This window comes from Phalacrocorax carbo, chromosome Z, assembly GCF_963921805.1.
Source record: "Phalacrocorax carbo chromosome Z, bPhaCar2.1, whole genome shotgun sequence".
Lineage (NCBI taxonomy): Eukaryota > Metazoa > Chordata > Aves > Suliformes > Phalacrocoracidae > Phalacrocorax > Phalacrocorax carbo.
Genome location: NC_087548.1, coordinates 42,912,038 through 42,939,393, shown reverse-complemented (window position 1 = coordinate 42,939,393; position 27,356 = coordinate 42,912,038). Strand labels below are relative to the sequence as shown.

Sequence of the window (27,356 nt, the reverse complement as noted above, 5' to 3'; positions counted from 1 at the left end):
ATGAGCCAGTTGAAATCAGCATTACTTTTCCGATTTTGAGTTTTCTTAAGAACAAAGAGGAGACAAGACTTGATTCCTAAAGGAAGATCCCATAGCAGAGAACTGAAGATGAATTCTGAAAAAGAGGGAAATAACACAGGGAGGAAGTAATCAAGTGACCAAGTAGAAAAGGAGTTAAGAAGGGAAAACAGATTTGAGAACCATAAACTTCATGTAGTTTTGCAGTAGCTTCAAGGAGTACCATGGACATGCTGAGGGTCTTGTATCTGATATTTCTTTAATAGATAAGGTGGCAGAAGGGCTTAGTTTTAGTGTTCTTATAAGTGTGTAATAATTATGTAATATCATAAGATCATTTATGATATAGCTATATATCAATGGAGCAATGAAATGCAACTTCTCAGCTGTATTTCAGTTACCTTAGGGATGAAGTTAATATGTGAGAAAAGAACTGCTTGCAGAGTGTGTAAGGGGGGAAGCTGCCTTTTTCCTAGTATAGCATCAGTTTTCTGTTTTTTGTGAGGCAATTTATGCAACTTCTTACTGCTTCAAAACAATTGATGGACAATTGAGACTTAGTAGTGTGGTTTGTGTTGTTTGAACAAGTGGAAACAGGAACTGTTAAAAACTTCGAACAGCCTTCTCTTCAGAAATTTAACATTAGTTTAAAGCAGATTCCCACAGCAGAAAATAATAACAAAGATCAAACTTCAGCCAGCACTGTCTGTGGACTTAAATCTCTGAGGTACAATGACATTTCACGTGGTTTATGGATGGAAAAGGCTTGCTGAAGACACTGATCCTTTGTTCTGAAGGAACATTCTCTTCCTGCACCCTAGGCACTGTGGCTTGTTCACATAATGGATAGTTTTCAAACAACTACACAAAGACTCCGTTCTCGGCTCACCAGTTGGAGATGCAGTGAGGGGCAGTTTCAAGTTTGTTTACTGTAGTATAGTGTAGTTTCCTATCTGTCTGAATAAAATCTGAGCATTTAGAAGAAAGGGGAGGAAGGAAACCAAATGAACCAAAATAAACACAGATGTTTCAAAGGAATTAGGTAGAAAATTAAGCAATGATAGTAGTAGCTGACTTATTTTTCTAAAACATGTTTAAACAGGAGGAAACAGTAGGAGATAAGAATTGCAGAATCATAGAATGCCTGAGGTTAGAAGGGAACCCTGGAGTTTATCTGGTTTGCGCCCCCACTCAAGCAGGACAACCTAGAGCCAGTTGTGCAGGACAACATCTACAAGGCTGTCTACAAGGATGGAGACTCCACAACCTCCCTGGGCAACCTGTGCTAGTGCTCGGTCACCATTACAGTAGAAAAAGTGTTTTGTGATGTTCAGGAAGAACCTCCCTGTTGCCTCTTGCCCTGCCATTAGACCATCCAATGGTGGACCACAAAGATGGTTAAAGGACTAGAGCATCTCACATATGAGGACAAGCTGAGAAAGCTGGGACTGCTTAGCCTTCTCTACTATTGTTAGGTGCTCTCCTATATGTTCACGTCTCTCTTTTATTGGGAATCCCACAACTGGACACAGTATTCCAGGTGTGGCCTCAGCGGTGATGAGTAGAGGGGAAGGATCACCTCCCTGGATCTGCTGGCAACACTTTGTCTAATGTAGCCCAGAATGTCGTTTACCTTCTTTGCCATAAGGGTACATTGCTGGCTCATGTTCAGCTTTGTCTGCAAGGACTCCTAGGTCCTTTTCTGTAAAGCTGCTTTCCAGCTGGGTGCCCCCCAGCACATATTGGTGCACGGGATTGTTCCTCCTGGTGCAGGACTTTGCACTTACCGTGTTGAACTTCATGAGCTTCCTGTCAGACCATTTTTTCCACCCTGTTAAGGTTCCTGTGAATGGTAACACAACCATCTGGTTATCAGCCACTCCTCCCAGTTTTGTGTCATCAGCAAAAGAAAGCAAACTGGGACCTTAGTTTTGCAGATTGCTGCTATGGTACTAAAGATTAGGATTCAAATAGGTCTGAAGGAAGTGGCTTGCAGGGACTGTTAATACATTTTGTTATTAGTTAGTCTAATGGTGATGTTACCAATGAAAATGAAATATGTAAAAGCAATGAAGAGGAAACACAGCTGCTGCTGCTGAAGCAAAACTTGAAAATGGACTAGTAAGCAAGCCATACTGGGTAGCTTATATATCAGTCTGTTCACCTATCATGGAATGATAGAACGGTTTGGAGTGGAAGAGACCTTCAAAGATCAAGTCCAATCCCCCTGCTATGGGTGGGGACATCTTTCACTACATAAGGTTGCAGAAAACTCTGCCTAACCTCACCTTGAACACTTCAGTGATGGGGCACTCAGCTTCTCTGGGCAGTCTGTTTTTGTGTCTCACCACCTGCATCTTAAAATTTCTTCCTTATTTCCAATCTAAACCTAGCCTTTTTCAGTTTAAAACTGCCCCTTCTCCTGTCACTACAGGCCCTGGCAAAAAGGTCTCTTTCCATCTTTCTTATAGGCCCACTTCATGTATTGAAAGGCTGTGGTAAGGTGTCCCTGGAGCCTTCTCTTTTCCAGACTGAACAACCTCAACTCTCTCAGCCTTTCATAGGAGAGGTGTTATAGTCCTTTCTTACAATTTTTGTGGTCCTCCTCTGGAACTGCTCTAACAGGTCCATGTTTTTGTTGCACTTGTGGACCCCAGAACTGGATGCAGATGGGGGTCTCATGAGAGTAGAGGGGCAGCATCACCTCCCTCAACCTGCTGGCCACTCTTTTGATGCAGCCCAGGATACGAGTGGTTTCTGGGTTGCAAATGCATATTGCTAGTACATGTCCAATTTTTTTATCCACTGGTATCCTTAAGTCCTCCTTGGCTGCTCTCAATCTATTCATCTCCCATTCTGTACTGATAATGGGGATTGCCCAGCCCAGGTGCAGGACCTTGCACATGGCCTTATTGAACCTCATGAGGTTTGCATGGGCCCGTTTCTCAGGCCTGTCAGGGTCCATCTGGATGGCATCCCTTCCCTCAAGTGAATCAACTGCATCATTGAGCTTGCTGTCATCTGCAAGCTTGCTGAGGGTGGACTCAATCCCACTAGTTATGTCATTGATGAAGATACTGAATAGTGTTGGTCCCATTAGTGGTGTCCCTCACAGGTCCATAGTTACTGGTTTCCACAGGGATGTTGAGTCATTGATTCTGGATTGATTCTCATTGACTCTTTGGATGTGGTCATCCAGCCAGTTCCTCATCTGTCTTAACAATCCATCCATCAATGCAGAAATCTTTGCAACTGAATGGCAAGAATGCTGTGAGGGTCTCTATCAAAGGCCTTGCAGAACTCTAGGTGCATGGTATATGTAGCTTTTCCCTTCTACACTGATGCATTCACTCCATTGTAGAAGAATGTGGATATATTCTTAAGAGACATTGTTTGTTATCCTGCGATATGTTCTTCCCCATTGCTGAAATACTCTTTTGAAAGTACATCCAGAAACTTAAATGCAGGTATTAATTAATGTTTTCAACTCTCTAATGAATTTACTCCTGCTAGATTTGACTGTTGGTAGTGCGGGTGGTGTGTGCTGGGTTTTGGGTTTTTTTTTAGAGTGAGGGAGAAGACTGAATCATACAGGAGCATAATCTTGATTCTTTCTTTTTTTGGAAGGTTACATTTGCAATGCTGGTTTTAAGAATATTTCTGAACAGTGAGGGAGAAGGTTATTGCTTAGTTAGCTAGCTGTAGACAGTGCTCAGACTGTGGCCCTCATGTTCACTGGGCGTAGACTTTTGATACAGGCTCTCACTTCTTTCTGCTACTTAAGCAAGCAAATAAAAACCTGAGGATTTCCCTTCGGGAAGGCAGAGAATATGGCAATGAAATTGAAGAGAGTAATACATGATTTTCTTTCATGTATTTCTGCCTGCTTGAGTCTAAAAAAAATCACATTTCTTCAGTTTTACAGAAGTTGACATGAAATAGTGCCTTCTACATTTTAGGTCTCTAAATTACTTTTGTGCTTGCCAGATATTTTTTTAGAACACCTCTATGTAGCTTAAGGGAATGTGTTGGTGCTGATAAGGTTTTGAAAACTTTTTCCACTCAGGTGTTTATTTAGAAGGGCATAAGAGAAGGCAGTTATTTTAGTTTGGGACCAAGTATAACCTTTTTTCCCCACTGTTCATGTACAATCGCATCTGAATTTTTAATTCAGTGCTTTCAGTCGATGCTGAATAGTACATCACACATCTGTTTAAGAACAGAAGAACACTTAATTTAATGCTAGGAATTCAGAACTAAATTTTTAAGTAAGCCATAGGTGTTTGTGACCTTAACAGAGCTACGTCAAGGTAGAAAGTAGGATTGTAGGAGCTTGTGCTTCATCTTGGTAAGCAAGGAATCTAAAGCAGATGTGTCATTGTTCATGTGTTTAGGAATTCTGTTTCACAGAGACTTACTAACTCTGTCTCTGGAAGTCTCTGGCAGAGACTGAAAATTAATTCCAAGTTCTAAGTCATAGTTAGAACTCTTTATAGCTGGAACTGGCCTAGGATGTTAGAGGTGAAAAACGGTACTGCCTTTACAGTTGTTGGGGGGTGCTTTCTCAGAGAAGCAAGTTCAGTGTTTTCCATATGTTGATTTTTGCATCTTTGTGCTCTGATTATGGGGATATTGGGAAAAGAAATTTGAGGCAGTAAAACGTACATCTGGACACTACAGTAAACTGAATTTGCGGTTTCTTTTCTCCGTTTGCAAGTATGAAGAACTTCTGTTTTGCAACAAAATGGTGGGTGAACTACTGATGCTTTTAAAGTCAGTGCTATGGCTAATTATCTCAGTGCAATAAGTTATGTACACATCATTGCACCCTTCTCTGACTTCCCACTTCCCTCTGAAAGTGGACACAGCCCTTGCTCTGCAAGTAATGATAATAATTGGTAGTAAGACAGACCTGTTACTCATCCTTTTTTGAACGCATTTCTTATGGCAGGTGTCTAGTTTTTAATTAACTGCTAATGAACATGCCTAGTAGACCATGATATTGCTGCCAACTTATTCCGTTTTATATCTCACTGCTGCTAAGCTCTTAAAAGGTGACAGAGCAGGCATTAGTGTCTTTGAAGTGACGGGAAAGTGATTATATGCATAACATAATTGTTTCTAGGCTCTACTATGGCAAACGTCTAGTTACTAAGTACATCTGGTGAGCGCTGCTGTTATCCACCCCCCTGGTCTTTAGTTTCTGCCTTTGTGTGCAGCACATATTCCCTTTTCCCCTTCTAGAAAGAGAATACAATATACTGTTAATAGTTCAAGTTTTTTCAGTAAGAAGAGCGTGAACTTCTGGAAAGGATCATCTTTATCCATGTATTAGGGAGAATTTTAAACCTATTACGAATAGGCAATATATGAACTAGTCAATATACTTCAGTCTAAAACAGCAGTGAGCCTCAGATAACAAACATTACATCATAATATATCTTTGTTGGCTTAAAAGACCACGATCAGGTTTTCAGACTTAAGTCTGTTTATTGTAGTTGGATATTTAAGTATCTTTGGGCACCATTTTCCTCTGCTACCCTCAGTAACCATTTTGTAAAGCTGCTAAGATGCCATGCAGAGTGACGTGTTTCCACTTACAGCTCTCGTATTCTGTTTAACCACCTCACGCTTGGCATTGCTCCCCACCATTCGTATGCAGTTCCATCAGAGGAACAGGACATAGCCCTCCTCATAACATGCTTTCAGCATCAGAACCTCTTGGAGGGGATTAATTTGTTCTTCATTTCTGGGACTTTTGAAATACCCTGTGCATAGGCTACAAAGTAGAGCCAGGGAAATTGTAGGTAATATGTCTGTAACAGTTTGATTTCTAAAGCCATTAAGCTGTGCTTTCTGAAAAGATGTGGGTTAACTTGTTTGCTAATTAAGTGAAGCAAGAGAGGCATGAATAAAGGGAATTGTCACTGACTTTCTGATGGGATAGGGATAAGAATGGAAACAATTTAACTTCATTTCCCTGTTTGACCTTCCAATGCCCACATGCAAAAGAAGCTAATTTGAGCTCACTGTTGGAGAAGGGAGGAGGTTGTTCTCCACTAAACCATTTTGGAAGGGATAAATCACTTTGTGCTCTTAGCCAATTGCACACCACAACTAGGCAATCCAGTGTGATAGTGCAGCTTCGAGTAAGTAAGACCAATGCCAGGGGAATGCAGTGCAGTACCGCTGATGCATGCAGATGACTAACCTGGCTTAAGTGGTCAATCAGGAAGGGAACAACTAAGATAGCATTTACCTGAGAGAGCCTGCCAAAACATGATGTTATCTCCTGATTCAAGGAAACATGCTGGGAATTACTGAAGTCTTGATAAAGTCTGTGAGAAGAGAGATGTCTTGCTCTTAAGAGGCTGGATCAAAACCTCAAAAAACCCCCAAATCCTGCAGTCCTGTCATACTTTACAGTGCTCTTTGCTGATACTTCTTTAGTTAAATTGTTTCGCTAGCAATAGCTTCTTGATTTTGTAGAAAGTGGTCTACTACTTTAACTACTTAAAATAAAAATAATTCTTAATATTTCCTTCAAAATGTTACTTTTTGGGTTGTTGTAAATACATTAAAATAGAAGAATAAGAAGTACCTCTTTCTTACTTTGCTTTTTCACCATACTGAAAGGTTGGCAAGCCTAATGATAGTGATATGTGTTACAGTGAAGACTAGTGAGGCTTTTTATGCAGCATGGGAAAAGAAATTCCTGATACGTGGTGTGAGAAGGATTTGCTAAACTTGTGGCTTTACAGAATTGACTAAAAAGATTGTGGTAAATTTGAAGACTTGTCTTGTATATCAAAAATAAGTAAATGATGGCTGCATTAGTTTTGATAGTAGAAAAGTGAAAGATTTAGCATGTCCAGTCCATAGCTCTTCAGTGTTAGTCACTTGTGTCTACATAAATTTATAAACAGTTCAAGGCACATCTTGGGAAGGGGTTATGAGAAATAGAAGTGTAGGGTGCAGTAGTTAATTTATTACTATTTAGATAAGTAATTCGTATGCCAGTAGATGTTATGCAGGTATTGTTGACAGTTTGTCTTGAAGAGTCTTGGGACATATGAAAGCAGATAAAAAAATTTTTGGATTATTTTGAGCTGATTTATTTTGCTATAACTTGTGACATATTGTGAGGTTTAGTCTAGGTGTGATTTCAGTAGCTGTCAGCAGTATTGTAACAATTTTGACTGCTCCTACAGGACCACTAGCATTCACCAGGTCAAACTCTCATGTCTAGCTGAGCTCATCCTGTTCAGACATTTGCTTCTCTGTCTTCTCTTTGATCCCATGAACTGGGCATTATTCTAGCTTTTTTCATGGTATCAACCTTGAGCGGAGGGATAGTGGAGCGTGGCCAAGGTGGAGGGGTTCATTCTGTCTTCTGTTCATATGCCCAGGCACAAGGGAGCAGGAAAGGCAGAAAATCTGTTTACCTGTAGCAGACTCAAGGGGAGCTATGACTCAGCTAAAGATGATTTTGAAGCCTAATTTTCTAAATAAATCTGTGCTGAGCATTTTGGGCAAATTAAATGGTTAGCTGAACTTGGAAAATATTAATAAAACTGTAACAGTGTTAACTAGAAAATATCTCAATATTTAAACTATGGGGAAGTCATTCCATTATAAGGACTCTGTTTCTAAAATTGCTTACAGGTTATTTTGCCAGATTGGTTACAGGGTTGTATGTCCACTCATTAAGATGTTGAACTTGCAAACTGCTTTTGAAACAGATGGAGGTATTTTAATTTATTAAAACTGTGTTTCTTTTTGGGAATTCTATGACCACATTGATGCTACGTGGAAGACCTGGATTTTAAGCTCAAAGTTGGTTCCTAAACACAGTGTTAGTTCATGAATAATTTTTTTCCAAAAGTTTGGCTAGAATGAAATATAAATTTAACTACACTAAATATGAAATTGAGCAGTGTCCTTTAGGTTTTTAATATTCAAAATAGAAACCTACTTACTCTTTATAAACTGGGGGAAGAGGTGGGGGTGAGTTTAAATCAGTGAAACTTGTTTTCTTTCTGAGAGCAGCAATACTCCTCTCTACAGAAAGGGAAAGGTATTCGGGCCTCCTTCTTCTGCTGCTGTTTGTCACTCATGACTCAGTGGCAGGCAGTAGCTGCCCAAAACAACCTACAGTAGTTGAACCTGTTCCTCAGGCTGCAGAACAAGTATCCAGCTAGTTTTTTGGTTTGTGGGACATGAGCAGAGCTGTCCACAGACAGCATGATGTAATGCAGTATGTATAGTGTAGTGGGACAAAAAGGACAGGCTAGATTTAAAACAAAAACATGAAAAAAAATCCACTGTTGACTCTCAGTTAATCAAACTTCTCCCTTCTCCTTCCCAAACTATGTGCTATGCGTTGTTCTTCTGGGGATGATGATACTGCTGGGAACAGCAGCAGCAGTTGCAGGCTCAACATCTCTCACATGGCCATGGACCTCCAGTGCCTCTAACACCACATCCATCAGGACTTCAGCCTCCAGGAATTCCTCCACTCGGAAGCAGTGCTGGCCTTCTTGCCCTATCTAGTGCTTTGGGTGGGCAGTCTCACTTGGCAATAAAAGATGACAAGAAGCATCATGATGCAGAACACCACAGAGGTGAGAGGCATGGCAGGCCTGATTAGGACATTGTCAAATTTGCGCATTGCTGCAAATTTTGTGCATCTCTAAAGAATTCAAGTTATATAGAACGAGAAAAAACTGTTGGCAAACTTAAAAATGTCTGCATATATATCACTGAAGCAAAATTCAGCTTGGAATTTTTCAGTATTTTAAAAGGGGATCACTAGGTGTCACCTGCTCTGTAGTTTGCAGGGCATTTTGACATCCTGGTAAATGCTTAGTTGTAACACCAGGGGCCTGCACCATATTGTGGAAACCTGTTAAACTGCATAATGGGTAATTTTTTCAAAGGAAGTAATGTCAATAAGTGGGTGGGTGGGAAGGTAGGGGGAACAGGAAGTTATATTTTGAGATGAATGTGTTCAAACAAGAATTGCATCTGTTTCATAGGCTTAAACTCAAGTATGCAATTAAATATTGGGCAAAATTGCACTTGACTAATTTTTGAAAAGAAAGTAATTTATTCTGTCATGAAATAAAACTAGGCCATGTGTATGGTTAAACTGTAAATCATGTTTACGAAATACTGTAATTTTCAGGAAATCACTGTATTAGGAATGTGCAATGACTTATATAAATAAAAGCCATTTTAAAACTGTTCGTGGCTTGTGTTCTAATTTTTTTTCCCCCCTTTTTTATTTCTGTTCTTGCCTCTGTGTCTGAACGGGCATGTCTGTGCATTTCTTGGTTACTGCGGGAGCAGACAGAGAGCCGGGCACAGTAAGTACCGACATTCCTGCTAATGTTTCCACTTCTACGTAATGTAATAATCAGACCTTGCACTGTTTGCCTGTTTTGTCTTCGTTTTAGTCAGCTTCATGATACTAGGCATACGTGTTTTCTGTTAAGTTATCTCTTGGTTTATGCAGAACAACCAAGTCATTTGTTTGGAGGACTATATGAATCAGGTTTGTTTCTGAGCAGGATGATTTTGGGGAAGCTTAAACTTTAGTTTGCTTAGTGGGAGTGGGGGGGAAGCTACAAATCAAACAATGTTGACTGCTGCTTAAAGTATAACATTATTAGTCAGCTTTAAGATTTTTTTTTTTCCTGTAGGATTTTCAGGAATTACAGTTGCAGAACCAGTGAGAAGTTTAAAGTTCATGTGTCATGATGGTTTTTGGCCCTAGAAATTTCTTTAACTGAATCTATTTAAGCTGTATGAATGTGCTTCAGGTAAAACTTCCATAGCAATACTTCTTTCCCTTTAGACATAAGCTGTACTAGAATTGGTCTAAGACAATCTTATCCAAAAACCAGCGAAAGAACTACTTTGCTACAGCTTTTTAATAGTGTTGTGGTTTGAGTGATATGGCTGTATAATCTGTTGGAGATGGGCACGTGCAACGTTCATGTAAAGTAACAAAGCTAGTATGCTTGTTGATGTCATAGGTGAATTTAGGCTCAATTTTGTTTCTTTTTCTCAATTATAAAAGACAAGAACTAGGAAAAGTTACTTGACAGATGTCTTCATGGTACTAAACTTTTCATTTTTATTGCTGCTTTTTTTTATACTAGAGCTTGACAATTATTCACTGGAAACTATCTGCATATCTTTTGTGGCAATCTTTTTTGTTTCTAGATTACTAAGCACGAAGCATTCATTTCAGCTTGGTTGATGTTATTAATGACAGTGCAACTGTGGAAATCATTTTAAGCTGGGTTTTCTTGAAGCCTTGGCCTTATTAAGGACATATTTCTTTGAATGGGACATATTTCTTTGAGTGATGTTAGTCAAGCGCAGGATTCTCTACAACTTTTCTTAAGAGCTAAGGAAGGAGGTTTGCAGTGTCACTGTCTGTGTCCGTGTGCACGCACACATGCACATATGAGAATGATAGCTTTGTGTTTTGGTTGTTATAGTTCCTGTTCTTGCTCTCTTCCCATCCTCCCCTGCCCTGTCTGTCATGTACTTGACTGAAGGGTTTTTGAGTTTAAAATCGGATGCTTCACTGTGATGTGAAATTCAGACTCTGAATTCATCTTATAGCTGAGAACTGTCAAAAATTAAACTCTGCTATTGTGTTGTAGGAGATTTGCAATATCGCTTGCTTAGTTTATTATATATGTCAATTTTATTTAATTGAAGTACATAAAATTATCACCTCTGTCTCTGTATGTGTAACTCATGCTTGCTTGGTTATTATCTATAGTAGAAATTTTTTATGCTGGGTTTACCAATAAGTGGCCTTTAAACAATCCGAGGTTTTATTTCATAAAGGAACTTTGCCATATGGAGATATGGAGCTCAGGTTACTACCTGGTCATAGCTTCTTTCCTCCCTGTGGAGGAAAACACTTAATAGTTAAATTAAACTTCAATAGCTGAATACAGGTAAACTTAAACTTGAACTTAAAATTTGTTGAATACAGCATTGCATTAGAATCTTGGCTTAACAGTAAATGTTACGTTCAACAAAAGAATCATATTTCAAGTGATAGTAAAGTTCAAATTGTGGCTAAAATGATCAGCTGGGAATAATTTGCTCTTTGAACTTCTAACTCTTGTATTTTTAATGGAATTATTTTAAATTTAAAATACATTTTTAAGGATAATATAGAAACTGGTCACAAGTACACAAGGCATACCAACAGGTCTGCCTAATTATTATGTGCGGTTCCAGCTGAGCAGTAGGCTCTTATTTTGCAAATTACTTTAATATCTAGGTCACCAAGATAAGATCAATTTGATTTTCAGAGTAACATTTTAAGTGTAATAGTGCTGCCAGAAATCATGACAAAGGCTGGCTTTCATCATCCAAGACACCAAAACCCATGCTGTCTGCTAGCTACCTAAATTAATCATGATATTTGGTATTACTGTGCAGTTCTACAGTATGATTTCCATCAAATATGTCTAGTGTGACCTTCCGGTATTATCAGTAGAAGCTGACAGCTTTAAATGTGCAAGGTTGAAAGATTACAATTTAGCGCTTGCCTATTTGGTTTTTGAATTGATTTTTTTAACATAACTTTGCATATTGTAACATATTATTTGAGCATATTCATTTCTGAATGAGATCTGGTTTTATTTTTTGGAAGTCTCCATAGGCAAATAAGGTGTTACAAGCTTTCATGTACTGTATGGTTAGAAATACTTCACAATGCAGCGAGATTTATGTATTTATTTATAAAGGAATATAAAGATGTAGTAATTTCATTATCCTTGATTGTGATCAGTGTCCATTTTGCCTACTTCTGCTATATCTAAATGTCAAGGGCTATATAATTCCTTTTTATATTACTTAAAGTTTCAGGAAGTAAAATGAAAGGAAGTTCTTTGTAAATGCATACTTGTGACATAATATTTAAGTTGTAGTAATAGTGTACTTCATACATGAACTGCTAAAGCTATTTGGTTGGAACTAAGTTATAGGACTACATAGGTAACGGCAGGTTGTTTTTGGCTAATGTAGCTCTAACCATCCAAAATTGGGTCCTGTTATTGTGGGAATGCAGGCATCCCTACTATTGTGACGCAGTCTGGCTGCAGGTAATGAAGCCAGGCAAAGTGAGGAAGTTTTGCAACTGAAGCTTAATAAAATTTGGGGAGACATCAATATGAAAGAACTTTGTCCACATTTTTTTCTCAGGGAACATACTGGCAACATTTTCAAACTCATCCTAGATGTTCATTTATCACTTGTCTTCCCACTGTCTTTGGACAGCATAGAAATGCAAATGCTCTGAAGTGCTCTATTGTATCAATACTAATTTGTAGACAGTGAATCTGGCTTCATTATGTGCTTGGAGTTTACATTAAGGTTGGTGTTTATCTTTTTTCCTCATGAAAAACGTTGAGCTTGTTTGCTAAGGCTTAGGAAGTACTCGTAAATTTTCCAAAAAACTTTTTTTGCCTCCACTGTTAAGTGTAAATGTTGCTATTGTTTTGTAAAGCAAATGCTCCTTTCTTACAGCAGAAGTATTCTGTATCCTTAGCTGTCTGACCTATTCTTCCCCTCCCAGTCTTGGAGGAAGGGGGCATGCACAACTGTATGCTACTTTTTGGTTGATATTATATGCAACATGTTTTTGTGTTTTAATTCTTTTAAATGGGGGGGAGGGAGGGGGAATTGTAGGAGTTACATGAAAAAGTAGGGCACTGTTCAGTGTAGCATGTGAATGCTTCTTGTCCTTTGTGAAGAAGGTATTATTTTCCATTATATAGCTTGTAATCGAAAAAGTTTAATTTCTTTAATCGATTATATCTTTTATTTTTATTGGCTTTGTCTCAACTTAAAAATAAGTCAAATCTTAGTCTTTATGGATGCAAGCCACAAATTAGGTTCAGCAGGAGTTGCTCACACCGAAAAACTGTGGGATGCTGCTTTGCAGTTTAGTTTATTGCTGATACAAAGCAGTGTGAGGCTGATGATGAAGGGCAAAAGGTTTAGGGGGTGGTCTGGTATAAATTTTTATGGATAACCTGATTCTGAGAAACATTAGCTAGAAAATACTGAAATCAACAGAAGCCTTATCCTCTGTTAATATCTCCCAATTATTGGATCAATATTGAGTGGTTCAAATCCATTTAGGCTTCCAGATCTCCTTGTTTCTAATATGAACATCCTAGTCTAAATATACCTTAAAATGGGGGGCAAAAAGAGAGAGAAGTCAGTAGCTTTCCATCACCAGTAATTTAAAACAAAACCTAAACTTTATAAGTACATTTTTGGGTTGTTGACATGTGTGTTTGCAAGAATAATTTTCAGCAAATGGAAGTTAATGATTCTTGAGTGAAATAACTTTGAGTGCAATCTTGTGCCTTGGTTAAGCACTAGTCCCTACTCCAGTGCCCACCATATTCCTATCAGCGAGTCTGACAATGAGCAGTGGGACTGCTGAGCGGCTGATGTTTTGTTTGTAGATGTTAGACGTGATCCTGTTTTGCCTACCCAACAAAGGATTGCATTTGTTTCCATCTACATATGGATATCTGTAGATAGCACTTGTTTGTGGTGCCAGCATAGTGGTTAAGTCAACACAGTGGCCCTGCTTGGTGATATGGGCAAGTGCAAGTTGCCAGCTGTAATAACTGGTAGTAATGGCAGGTGGGTGCAGTTGGTTTGGATGTACTGTGAGTCAGTGAATGGCCAAGCACAGAGCAAGTATGTGTGTGTGTGCCTTTGGGGGAAAGGGGAGTGGGAGTGATAAGGAGGCCTGCACTGCACTAGAGATCTTAACTGGGACCAGGTGTAGTTGAACTGTGAGCACAGATGTGATGTAAATACTGTTATTTAATTGCTGTAATGATCAGCATGAAGTTAATTGTCAGTCCTGCATGTTCTAGTGAGTTGTCTGTGCTGTATTGTAACGGGGACTAAATGAGAGACTGTGGGCTCTCAGCCCGTACCTCTGGCATGCTTACTTGCGGTTTGGAAGTAGTTCCTATGGGGAATGGCAAGGCAGTCAGAGAAGTGCATTTGAATAGTGTGGATTATACTGGTAATAGGGAACCTGCATTCTCTCTGTGCGTCATGACTAGGTTTTCGTTTCATATTTGCTGCTAGTGGTTTCAGTGTTTAACTTTTGCTGGCAGCACAGTTGCGTTAGGATCCCAAGTTGCCTGTTGTACAGCCCTTATGCAGTCTAGTGACAGACAGCAAGCGGTGCTACATTAGGCTTCTTTTTCTTCTTTTGGGACTTATGGAAGAAAAGGGATTCATGTGAATAAATTCTGAATTATCAGAAGAAAAAGAAATACATAAAATTGATTTTGACCGTTTGTTCTGATCTGAGATTCATGATTTACAGATGTTACACTGGTAATCCCTAATAAATTGAACTTCTAGTATGAAAGCAGGGATTATCCTCAATCATGTGTCTAGTCTTGAAATTAAGGCAAAACGAAAACTGGTGTCATGCAGTTTCTCTTTAGGAAATCAACTATGCTTGTATGTATCTTTTTGATCTTTTTGTGCAAACCAATTATTATTGAAGACCGATCTCAACTGAATATTTCTGTAATATTGTTAAAAATAATGTAAATATTATAGCTAAAAAAAAAATGCTTGTCCTACTTTTGAAAATAAGTCAGAACTTAGTAGGCTTGGTAGAAGAACTAAACAGATTTTTTTTTTTCTTTAAAGAGAAAATAAGAACTCTATCATTGTGAAGTTGTTGCTGCTGTCTCCTAGCTGGTCCTATGCTCAATAGTGAACATATAGCAAATATAAACTCCACCAGGGCTGAAATGAGGAAAGGTGGCTTTTAGTGAGCTATCCTCACTGTTCCCTGAACCTTAATGTTACAGTGGTAAGAGATGTCTATAGCTGAAGACTTATGATCGTCTCTTTCCCAGTTCTTGTTTGTATTTTCATTTATTTCCTGTGTTACTTTAGTGTTCTGGATCTACCATATGCACTACTTAAAAAGATGTATATTTTCATATAGTTGAATGAAATATTACACAACTGGTCGTTTGAATTATGGTAGTAGGTTACAGTAGCAAGCTCTTTTTTCATTGAAAATTATACTTTACCTGATTTGAGTCACAATTGTTAGAACTTCCTTGTACTGCTAAGGGAAACAAAACAGTAACTTTTGAATTATTGAGTTTATTCATAAATTTTGCCAGAGTAACAGCATGACCTTATTTGCAATTGGCAGTATAGCTATTGTGAATAAGCTGCTCTACAACAGCCCCTAGCGTGGATGCTCTGATTCCAGAGAACAGTGCTTTAAACGAATGTGGTAAGTTAGAGAAAGGCAGTGTAGATATGACTGTAGGGGAGGCATTTTGCAGAACAGGCTCCTTAGGACTGTAGATTGTTGTTATAATTATATATTTTTCGTGATAAGTAAGCCATCAGTCTTTTGAGGGAAAATCAAATCCAATAATCTTTGGCATTTAGGACAGTGGGAGCTAGATAAACCTAGGAGTTCCTAGGTATATTTCACAGTATTGAAATTCTACAAGAAAAACTGTAGAGAATATTATCAGCGTTGTCTAGGAAGATTTTGCATTAAAACAGAAAAAAATATCAGCCGTTGTAGTTACACATATTTGATGCCAAAATTTGCAAGCTGCTCCCTACACTTCTGTGCAGTAACTTCAAATAGTAGGGTGGTTAATTTTTTCCCAGCTGCTGCCCCTTTGCCACCTTTCTGTTATTCACCCTATTTCTGGCAATTTAAATGAGAAGCTGCATGTATTAACTTTACTATGTTTGCCTTCATTGCTTTATTCTAAGCTCTTCAGTAGTAAAATAGATTTTTTAAAAAATTATTTCTGTTCATCAAAGTATTCAACTAAAAGACTTCCTACTTTAGAAAAGACATGTGCAGTACTCAAATCTGTTTGAATTGACAGCTTGCTCCTTAAGATATTTCTACTGCTACAGACACGATGGATTCAGTATTAAAATAAAGAAGATGGCTTTTAATGTTTTTCAAACTAGTGAATCCCTGAGTTTGTGTGCTTCTGGGAGGAGATAAGAGGTTAAATTCAGACTGTATTTGTCAAGGCAATTAGTTCAGTGATCCAACAAGCCCACCTTTTAGCTGCAAAACATTGTGGTAAAGACATTATTTTGAGCTGCTTTAGACTGAATTTCATTAGACCCTCCTATATGCTTTATGTAAGCCCCTTGGCATTTGTTTAGCTTGAATAGTCATGAATAAAAGAGCTTAGAGTTGGCTTTAAAGTGCAGCTTCTGAAGTTAGGAGAAAGAGGATTCAGATTGCCTTATGTACCCTGTTTTGTTTTCCTTCTCTTTGGGACTAAACACTAATGTCTGAGCAAAACTACCGTGGTGTCCTCAGGTTTTAAAGGGGAAGCCTTTCAGTGCACAGTTCACTGGCTATTAGTATGTGCTTATGATATGTTAAGAGTAAGTATCTCTGGCTCTTGGGCAGATGTAAGTATTTCCTTTGAGGACTGTCAGTATTAGGCTTTCCTCTTGTGAGAGATAAGCGTATGCATGTAAATACATATTTACTTAGATATTTATGTGGGCATATATTTATTTATGTAAGCATGTACTTGGCTTTTAGGAACTAGGCTTACCAGGTCTTTGTGAAAGAAGATTTTTTTTTCTCAACTCATTCAGTATTGTTCACAGCATTAACACATCACTGAACAAATTGCTCTCTTGCATATGCTAATCCTGCACTTAAAAGAACTCATTGTAACACGTTTTTAATGCTTTAGCTGGAACGGAGATGGGGATGGGAATCGCAGGCATGTCAAATTGTCATGTGACTGAAAAATGTCTAAAATGCCTTTCTCTTTGGGTCAACAGTTTGTACTTAGCATAACTTAGCATGAATGAAAGCAGTCCATGTAGTTTGAGGAAAAGATTAGTCTTTGCTTTTGTCTTTTGTGTTTGTGTGTTAGCCTCAGTTTTTCAGATCAAGTCTGATTAAACAACTTTAGCCTTAATTTCACACTAGTAGTGAACATCATTCTGGAAGTAAAAATATTTGATCTTTGTTTGCAATACATTTGTTGAAGGCATCCAATTGGATGATTACTGCATAACCTTATTTAGTAAATATTTGTTATTTTAAGAGTTAAAGAGAAGGTGCTGTATATCTGTTCATGCGTGCAGGTCTCATCTATTTATGATGGTCTAGAATTGAGCAACCAGTCAGATTATATTTACTAAGTCTCTTATTATATGGGATCTGCATATTAAAAAAAATTTTTAAAAAATCTGTTACCTGCTCATGAATAAACAGCAAGTGTGCTTTTCCTAAACAATAAATTCAGTTGAATTAATTAGTTAAATAGATGGTGACTGACAAGTGAACTAAACTTTTGATAAATTGAACAATGAAAAGCCAAGCTTCTTAGAATGCATGAAGCTGTACTTGTTTGCCTGGAGGACTTTGAGTTGAATTAAATGGAATGAAAGACTACGTGGCTATCACGTTTCTAAAGCATCTATCACACCCAATTTGAGTTTTAAAGCATATATGAAGGAATCTTGAAAGGAATTTTTGATTGACCTTGTTTTTTTGTCTTTACAGAGTAATTCTCTGTTGGTCCCGGACAGTATGCGAAGCACAGATAAACGCAGAAATGGCCCTGAATATACCAATGACATCAAAAAGAGAAAGGTGGATGATAAGGATTCCAGCCACTATGTAAGCAAATCTGTGTCAAAGAAATGATTAATTTATTTGCACATACTGCGCTTGTATGAGGAGTAAAAGAGCTGTGAAGAACAAGGCAATGTGTTCCCTGTAGCTGATGTAGTACAGAGACCATTATTCATGTTGTGGGAAGACTAGTGACTCAATAGTTCGGCCTATTGTCAAGTAATACTCCTCAACAGGGAATAATGAGCCAGGAGTAGCTGTTTGGGATTCACAAGCCTTCTGTGGCATTTCTCAGGAGTTTGAGCAAGAGATCCTTTCTGGACTGCTCTAAAACTTGCAGGTTTGAAATGGAGGATTTTGTTGTTTTGTGGGGGTTTTAGTATGTTTTCCTGATATATGTTTTTCTATTTACCATGTTGACTAATATTTACCATTGCAAATTGCATTATCTTATGAGGCTGTAACAACTTACTGAAGTTTGCTTTTGGTTGATATGGCAGTTTTAGCAGAAAGCAAATTAAAATATAAAAACTTCACATCTTGTGTTCTGCATTTTTGACTAGCTTGTTGTTTGATTTTGAAGAGATGCTTCAGCCACAACAGTGTGGCTTATGTGAACTTCACATAGCCTTTCAACTTCAAGTCTAAATGCTCAGTGAAATCACAGGATGGTACTTGAACAGTCTTTAGAGACTAGGACTGGTATGAAAGAGTACTGAAAAGCACAACTTAAATCTAACAAAAGATATTATTCTTTGACATAGCAATAATGTGGCAAATTGTCTGGTTTATATGAATCCAATCGCTCATTATTTCCTGGTTATTGAAACCCTGGAGAAAATCAGGTGCCATTTTATTTCCTCAGTATTTGATAGGGTAATATCTCCACCTGAACCCAAAATATCTCTGAGCAGCTATTTGGGTATCCTTGGAGCTACTGCCAGTAGATGGGGTTACTTTCCCCTTTCTGTACTTTGTGGTGTTGTAGTACTGTAACAGTTTTGCCAGTTGTATTTCCACCACTTTGTAATAATCTTGTTTTGATTGCAGAAGGGTTTGGAAAACTTCCCTATGTAACTCCCTCAACTTTGAGGGTTTGATATTCTGTGGGAATTTTTAATTTCAAATATTTAAAGATTAAGCATTCTTAAGCTACATTTGATTTAAAAAAAAGAAAAAAAGGAAGAAAAAGCTTAACTTGCTTGTTTTCTTGTATTTCTACTAGAAAGAAAGGGAAAGGATATTATTGCACTGCAGAAGCAGCTTGTTTTAATCCACATTTTAAATGTGTGGTTCTGTTTACTGTTGGCTTGAAATGGATTTTACAGATAAAGGCAGCATCAAAATAAAGAATTAAGCAAAATGAGGATATTTGGAAGTTCCAGATTTATTCTAATGTGGAAGAAGAGCTTTCTTTCTAAAGGTTCCCTGATTCTGCACAGAGCTGCTGAGTTTGAGCTTATTTTAGATGAGGCCATTGTACGGACAAGGAAGTGCTGCTTCTGTCAGAAGGAAGAGAAATGAATTGTAGGAATTGTTGCTTTTGGAAATGAGAGCCAAAATGCATTTTATTTTTTTGTTATTTTTTACTTCTGACTAATTGGCATGTTAGGACCTGTATAGTTTCAACCTGTGGGTTTGTTAGTGAGGAGAATCTTCTGAAAGTCAGTGGAGTGCACTTAATCATTGCATGGCAGCTATTTTTGCCCTCCTCAGGGGTGGTATTTCTGGTGGACAAGTGTCCCACCTACTGTGCTCCCACATGCTCAGATGTGTTCTAAACTATTCTTACCTTCTGGTGCTTCATACGTTTCAAGAGGTGGCAGATAACTGGGCCTGAAGCTTTCCTGTTCCTTCTCCTTTTGCACCCTTCGGTTGGGCAGCTTCCTGAGTGGCAAACAGAGCCACCATTCTGTCTTCAATGGCACTCTTGGGTCCCTAATGTTTGTGGTATTTCTTTGAGCAATATTCAGCCGCTAAAGTAGAAGGGAAGGGTTGAAACTTAGCTGTTGGGGGTTTTGTTATTTTGGTGTGTGGGTTTTTGTGGGTTTTGGGTTTTTTTTGGGGGGGGAAGGGTTTGAAACATGGCCTGAAGTGAGAGGAAGGAACTGGTGTTTTACTTTCTGCCTGCCAGTGTTAGGTGTGATAGCCCAGATGCTTAGAAAGCAAGAGATGGGGGACAGTTTGAGCAATTATGTATGTCTGATTTGTTTGTGTAGAAACTTTCTAACTAAAAGTATTGTTATTGGAAATTTGAAACTTCCCCACACAAAAATTTTGAGATTTGTTGCTCACTTGGTTTTATTTTGTTTGGTTTTGGGTCAAGGCTCACCTTCTTTTTGAACGACCATGGTGCACTGTGGACCACTGTGTATCATAGAATGTGCCTACTGGGGCGTCCCAGCCCATTTTGGAGATAGGGACCAGGAGGTACTTGAGAAACAGCTGTTATGAGGCACTAGAGCAAATCACGTGAACGCGGATTTATGTGAAATGGTCAAAATGCAGCCTGATAAGCCACAACAAAACATTTGTGTTTAGGAATGTCAGAGTATTTTGGTTTTGTGAGGCAGAAATGTTGAAATGCCTTGGCATTTCTGAAGCTTTTTCTTCCCCAGAGTTTCAATTTGAAAACTTTCCTTTCTAGAAAAGGAAAAAAAGTCCTATCATTCTGAGGAAGTTGATTCATCAAACAAATGCCAAAAAGGTCCATTTTTCTGAGATCTCTTGGGTTTTTTTTTAGGTATGCACAAGCAGTAATTTCCAAAAGATTAACACATAAGATTAGCATATGAACAGAATGAGTTTCTTTTAGGAGTAGTGATAACACTGTTTATGATAATAATAAGGAAGGGTTTTGGACCGTCTTGCACTGATGGTGAGACCACCACCTTTCAACTAGTCCTACCTTATTTGGGTCTTATTATTGAAGCAGAAATAAGGTGTTATGTTCCTGTTTTCATTGTTTTTCCTGTTGCTAATAACTTAATGAAAGGCTGCCTTTGCTGTTTGCTGTTTGCTTTTTGTTTAGGAAAAAACCCAAAATGTCTGAGTAGATGTGTAGTCTTTCTGGGCTCTTAATGTACTAATTGAAATGAAAACTATATTTATTTATTTTTAATAGGACAGTGATGGGGACAAGAGTGACGATAACTTGGTTGTAGATGTATCCAATGAGGTAACTTTTTTCATTTTTGTAGTCTTGACATTTGCCCAAAGGCTAACGGAAAAGTATGGTTGGATGTTAGAAGAAAAAGAATCCTCTGTGTGGATATGTTAAAATATTCACAGCAACTTTTCGTTAGCACTGCAGTTACTTTGTCTTCCTCTGAGCTTTATCTGGTTGCTTTCTTGGGTTTTCCTTCTGCTGCTTTGTCCAGGTCTGTTCCCTCTGCAGTTATGTTCTGACTCTTCATAGCTGCTTTGTAGTGGAGAGAGTTGTGGTGAGACGCAGGTGGAGGGATGAGGTTTTCAAACCACTGTCTTCAAATTAAAAAGGAAGGCAATACCTAACCTTGTATTTAATAGTAGGAGTATTACTAAAAACATTTTTGGTACCTTAAAAATTACTAGTATTTTAACATCCTACATGAAAGACAGCATTTTCCAGAACTGTTTTTTTTTTTGAATGACGTCAGCTGAAGTCAGAAAGGAAGTCAGTTCACAAAATTCACCAGATGTTGTAGCCACTTTTTTTTTTAAGGGCAGAGATTTGGCGGTGGCATCAAGGTGAACAGGTGGGCCTTCCCTTCATCCTTTATTTCATACAACAAAGAGATTTAGGAAGCCTGAATATGGTAGCAAGGTGGTTCTGCTCTGTGAAAAGCACAGGGAGAGAAGCTGACAGAAAAGTTGTCTCTTCAGTAGCTCCAAGTGCCCAAATTATGTCAGCCAAGGAGAAATATGGGTATCCAACTAGGGATTGTGGTAAACCTTTCAGAAGCCCTGTTTATAATGAAACTGCTCAATAATTCATCAGTAGACATGGTGCCCTCTTGTGAGGACTACTTCCTCCCTGCTGCTCTTCTCATGAGCCAAAGGAGCATGGAGAACCTGCAGAGCTCTCATGGCATTGTAGCTTGCTGGGCTGGCTATTTCAGGTTAAAGTAAATGCAGAGAGTGCCTCTGGAAGAAAGATAATCACCTGAGAGATGATTTCAGTTTTTCTTGTAGATTTAAAAGCAAGGGAATTGCAAATGGTATTTAGAAAGAAGCGACAGATATTATGGCATATAAACATGTTCCTTTATCTCTTCTTCTGAAAACGGAGATGAGCAAGGTTTGTATGGCCTAAAAGAGATTATTGAAATGTTTTCTGTCACTAGCAGTGCGTGCACAACTTGTATGGAAAACAGTGTAAATTTACTGCAGTTACTGTTGTTCTTTCTTGCTCTTACCACACATTGTGTGCATTTGCCTTAGTGTAAGTCGTGCATTGTATATTTAGGTACACTTAAATTACAAGCTCTATGCTTGGAAATATTTTATGATTACATGTTGTGTAAAATAAAACCAGATTGCTTACTATATGAACTTATGTTTCTAAACTGATGAAGGGATTTCAGGTATTTTTTCTGTAGAGATAACAAAACATCTTGTCATTTGAACTTACTGCTTAAGTTCTTGTAGGTTGTTTTTTTGCCGTAGATTCCTTAGTGGTGTTCGTGTATCAACTCATAACACAGTTCTGTGCTGTTATTCCATTCCCATTGTTTTAGGACCCCTCATCTCCAAGGGCAACTCCCACTCATTCACCACGTGAAAATGGTATAGATAAAACCCGTCTGCTGAAGAAAGATGCCTCTAGCAGTCCAGCATCTACAGCCTCTTCAGGAAGTTCTACTTCCCTGAAATCCAAAGAAATGGGTCTGGTGGGTAGCAGTCTGTTTTCCAGCTAAATGTTCGTTCTTGTAGTGGTTTAACACCAGCTGGCAAGGAAGCACCACACAGCCACTTGCTCACTCTCTGTTGGCAGGATGGGGGAGAGAATCAGAAGGGTAAAAGTGAGAAAACTCATGGGTTGAGATGAAGACAGTTTAAGAGGTAAAGCAAAAGCCATGCATGCAAGCAAAGCAAAACATGGAATTCACTCACTGCACTGCTTCCCGTGGGCAGGCAGGTGTTCAGCCAGCTCCAGGAAAGCAGGGCTCCATCAGGTGTAATCGTTACGTGGGAGGACAAACACCGTTGCTCCAAATGTCCCCCCCTTTCCTTCTTGCTCCAGCTTTCTGTGCCAAACATGACGTCATATGGTGTGGGATATCCCTTTGGTCAGTTGGGGTCAGCTGTTCTGGCTGTGCCCCCTGCCAACTTCTTGTCCACCCCCAACCTACTCACTGGCGGGGAGGTGTGAAAAGCAAAAAAGGCCTTGACTCTATGTAAGCACTGCTAAGCATATTAACAGTGTTTTCAGCAGAAATCCAAAACATAGCCCCATACTAGCTACTATGAAGAAAACTAACTCTGCCCCAGCCAAAACCAGTGTAGTTTTAAAGTCTTGACTCTCCATTCTCCTGCAACTACTTGTCGCAGAAAGTACATGACTCTAAACATTTGAAGCTGCAATAGACCAGACCTTTAAATTGTTATTTGGCTTTCCTCCTCAGGAACATTTACTACTTCACTTATTTTTTTTGTATTTCCTACATTTATGTCAAATGAGTTGCAAATTCATTACAAACTAGAAGGGTTGCTTAAGCAATGTTTTTGTCTGGAGCAATAATTTATGGTTTAACATAGTCTGTATATAGTCACTAAGAAGTTCTCCAGGCTTTTGTTAAGCTATTCTAAATGAGTTCTTCCTGCAGGAAAAAGCTTCAAAGAGTATCACTAATAACTTGATCAGATTCTCTGTAGCTTTTGTGTGTAGCTTTTGTGTCACAATTTTCTGGTAGTATCAACAGTGATAGTGTTTTGGTTTGGTAGTTAGATTTGCTGTGTCCAATAATAATTGAAATAGTAATGATTTCAGGCTAAAATAATTTGTTGATGCATCCTGTATTGTCCTGAAAAAAAAACTTCCTAAGGCATTTTTTTATGCCAATGGAAGAAAGAAAAATAACTTTCTAAGTTTCTTTTCTTATTTTAATTTTGGCAGCAATCAAAAAGGTCAGCATTTCTCTCTCACAAGTTAATGTTGTCAGCATTGCGTGGATTTATGAAAATTGGCTGGGGGACTAGGTAGTAGGTGCCCAGCATCCCAGCTGCTGTTGTGATAAATTGTGTAATATGGCCTGGATTAAAAATAATACTCATTTAATTTGTTTAATGATACCAGCATGAAAAAGCCAGCACGCCTGTTCTGAAATCCAGCACACCAACTCCTCGAAGTGATGTGCCAACCCCCGGCACTAGTGCAACTCCAGGACTTCGTCCAGGCCTTGGCAAGCCTCCAACAATGGACCCTCTGGTTAACCAAGCTGGTAATGCTTTATCTCACATATTTTTATGGTTCCAGAATTAATCATTTTCTACATATGTACTTCTGTGCAAATGTTAACTAAATATATTGCTTCGTTCGTGATATCAAGAGAGGGTTTGATGAGAAGCAGATGTTTAGATTATTAAGAGTATGAATGTCTTTCTATCTCTTATCCTTCTTTGTTTACTTTGGTCTTTATCTTTTTTGCAAATAATCCAGAGACTGAATGAAATATAAAAAGACTTCTGAGAAGTTTCTGGTACTTATTCTGAATGCAGTCTCTTTTCCAGCTCTTTGTCTGAGTCTACTAATATTTGCTGCAGTGTAAATCTTGACAAATGCAGGGAGAAGTTTACTTTTGCTATTCAGGGTGGTGCAGCACAGTTGCTTCAGACATGAGCTGTGTAAACCATGTCTGTCAGCTTTACTGCTTAATTTGGCAAAGGCGAGATTAATGTAAACAGGGAAATATTACAGAAATGGAAACAGGTAATGCTAGAAGAGATTGTTAGAAGTAATCAGCAAGTTCAGACTTCGGTAGATACTATTTGCACTGAGTGAAAAGAGGTGGTGGTACTGATAAATTATGGCAATATTTTGTGTGAGTGTGTGCATGTGAGAGGGGAAGGTTAGGTATTGGGTGTTTGTGGGGGAAGGGCTGTTTTCTTCCCTGTGTATAGGAATATATAAATAAAACTACTTGATTTCATTATTCCATAGCTGCAGGTTTGCGGACACCATTGGCAGTACCAGGACCATACCCTGCTCCATTTGGAATGGTACCTCATACTGGCATGAATGGAGAGTTAACCAGTCCAGGGGCAGCCTATGCCAGTCTGCACAATATGTCACCTCAGATGAGTGCTGCTGCTGCTGCAGCTGCTGTGGTTGCCTATGGAAGATCTCCTATGGTAGGCCATACATTGCATGCAATCTGAGTCATGTGAGTTGTGGTTCTCTGGGAAGAGCTACATGCTTCACTTAGCACTGTCAAATTCCCACGTTCTAAAGTGCCAGAGGCTTGAGAGCGTCGGTGTGTGTTTCACTTTTCTGTGTGGCTGGAGAAACAAATTTGCACCTTGAAGACAAAGAATCTGGGTGTATTTATGTACATTTCCTTTTTTCTTCAGTGTTTTGACTGATTAATAGATGCCAAAAATTATTTTGTTGTTTAAATGAAGAGGCAGTTTTGGTAGCTACAAAGTATTTCATTGGTGCTGTGGACATCTGCTTTTCTCCTGCTGAACCAGATTTGTCTTTCATACAGATGCAACAAATTAATCTTAAAGCATGTAGAAGTCTTTTTGTCTAAGTCTCTGTCCCTGTATTTTGATTTTTGTGGAAATCAACATGAGAAGTTGGTTGGTACATATGTCGGAGCTCTGTGATAAGGTGTGTTAAGAATAGTTGCTTTTGCGGGTGTAGTAAGTAAATAGAGCATAGTAGTTATAGCTACTGTCAAGCAGAATAATCTAGGGGCCTCATTCTGCAAACATGAACTTGATGGGAGCTTTATGCATAGACAAACTTACCTACTTGTAAATTTGCAAGATTGGACTTAAGCTTGTAATTTTCTTATCACTGTAGATATGGCTACTTTTTTCAGACAGGTAAACAGGGCTTTTATGTGAAAATTTGGAAATTCTAAATAGCGTATGTACTCCTTAAAGGAGTAAGAATTTTAATTCAGGTATAGTGTTTAGAAGAAATACTAAGTCTCTTTGGTCCAGAATTTCTGTTTGGATTATTTGATCTACGTATTTATTCAGGATATAAAAGTTTAGTGGAATTGCAGTATGTAAAGAGAGCATATTATATTTAAGCTGTAGACAAATCTGTATGCACCCCGCAGCATGCCTCTGTGAGAGATCTCTCAGCTGATGTTCCCACACAATGCAGTGTGGAGCCATGCTGGGGCTTGAAGCTGCTTTGCAGCACTGCGCTGTGCCTGCATGGGTACGCACTCCCTGTCGCAGAGCTAAAGAGCGCCTACAGGGCTACATGCCGACACACCATGGACTCTAATTCCAGGGCTAGCTCTGTGCTAACACGGGAGTATTTGTGTTATGCTCAGTGGTGTGAATGTATTATATACATGATTGGTTTTCTATTCGCATATGAATACTTTCAGCAGAAGCATGCCCAGAGATAACATCTTGTTTTGGCCCTGCTGGGAGGGGACATGCACTTATCTAATACTGTGGGTAAAAGTCACATTTTTCTTAAATGCGTGATATTTTGGGGGTGAAGAAAAGGGGCTTGCTGAATGAGAAACTGAGTGTGACATTCATTTTTCATTGTCAGGTTGGGTTTGATCCTCCTCCTCACATGAGAGTACCTGGAATCCCTCCAAATCTAGCAGGGATTCCTGGGGGAAAACCGTAAGTAACTTTTACCATTTTTATAACATCTGCAATATCTAGAGAGAATAAAGTTATCTTGTGTGAGTCAACAAGAATTCCAAAGCAGGTAGTGTCTGGTTGTTCCCAAGAGATTGTTTTAGACTTCTGTCGGTAAGAGGTGTAGTATATAAACTCTCAAATGGTAGTTGTCATGTCCCAAAACAGGTGTGCATATACCCTTTTCCAAGAAAAAGCTGTTGCATGTATACTTCAAGGGGTTTTTTTATTTCCTCCTTTCCAGGGGAAGTTAAGAGGACTACAGACTGGGAGTGGTAAAGCGTGTAAGATAAAAACATATTGAAACTAAACTTAGTACTATACTGAGCATAAGTGCATAGTGTGAACTTGCAGACTCCTTGTCTGTCACCTGTTTTATCAGGCATGCGAGTCTGCAACTGTTATCACAGTGGTTTTCTGAAGCAGTTATTTTAGCAACTGATGCACACCTTGTGTAATGGAGCAAGCTCTTTAAAACATTTGTGTAAGTGTGCAGCTGGAAAGCAAAAGGATGATGAAGCAGTTGTGCAGCAGGTGGTACACAGATGTAGGATAACTTCCAGAATATGTTCTTTTTATTTGAAAATTTTAATTATTGATGAAGAGGTGGTTAAATAAAATATTTCTGTGATGCTGTGGCTTATTGATGTTACAATAAAATAAAATCACCAAAACAGGATATATCAAATTTTTCAGTAATTTAGCTTTGGTAGACTGTTGACACCGAGCTTATCCATGTGCAGTAGAGTACTGAACACGTATGACCTCTGAAAAAAAAAAGCGATTACTTTTTAAGTATTTCTGGACAACTAGTCTGTGCAGGTAC

General features: G+C 38.6%; 1 protein-coding gene across 10 annotated transcripts in view; it reads left to right on the top strand.

The window, feature by feature from the left end:
- Positions 1-27,356, top strand: part of LOC104046888 (TLE family member 1, transcriptional corepressor) — a 76,283-nt gene that overhangs the window by 35,043 nt on the left and 13,884 nt on the right. For 7 of the 10 annotated variants that reach the window (XM_064439009.1, XM_064439011.1, XM_064439010.1 and 4 more), the window contains 8 exons: positions 8,438-8,642; positions 9,370-9,386; positions 17,639-17,755; positions 20,835-20,888; positions 22,429-22,581; positions 23,988-24,132; positions 24,852-25,042; positions 26,436-26,512. In XM_064439009.1, the coding sequence (XP_064295079.1) occupies positions 8,438-8,642; positions 9,370-9,386; positions 17,639-17,755; positions 20,835-20,888; positions 22,429-22,581; positions 23,988-24,132; positions 24,852-25,042; positions 26,436-26,512 (959 nt within the window). The remainder of the gene's footprint in view (positions 1-8,437; positions 8,643-9,369; positions 9,387-17,638; positions 17,756-20,834; positions 20,889-22,428; positions 22,582-23,987; positions 24,133-24,851; positions 25,043-26,435; positions 26,513-27,356) is intronic. The other 3 variants (XM_064439012.1, XM_064439008.1, XM_064439005.1) reach the window with 2 other exon arrangements.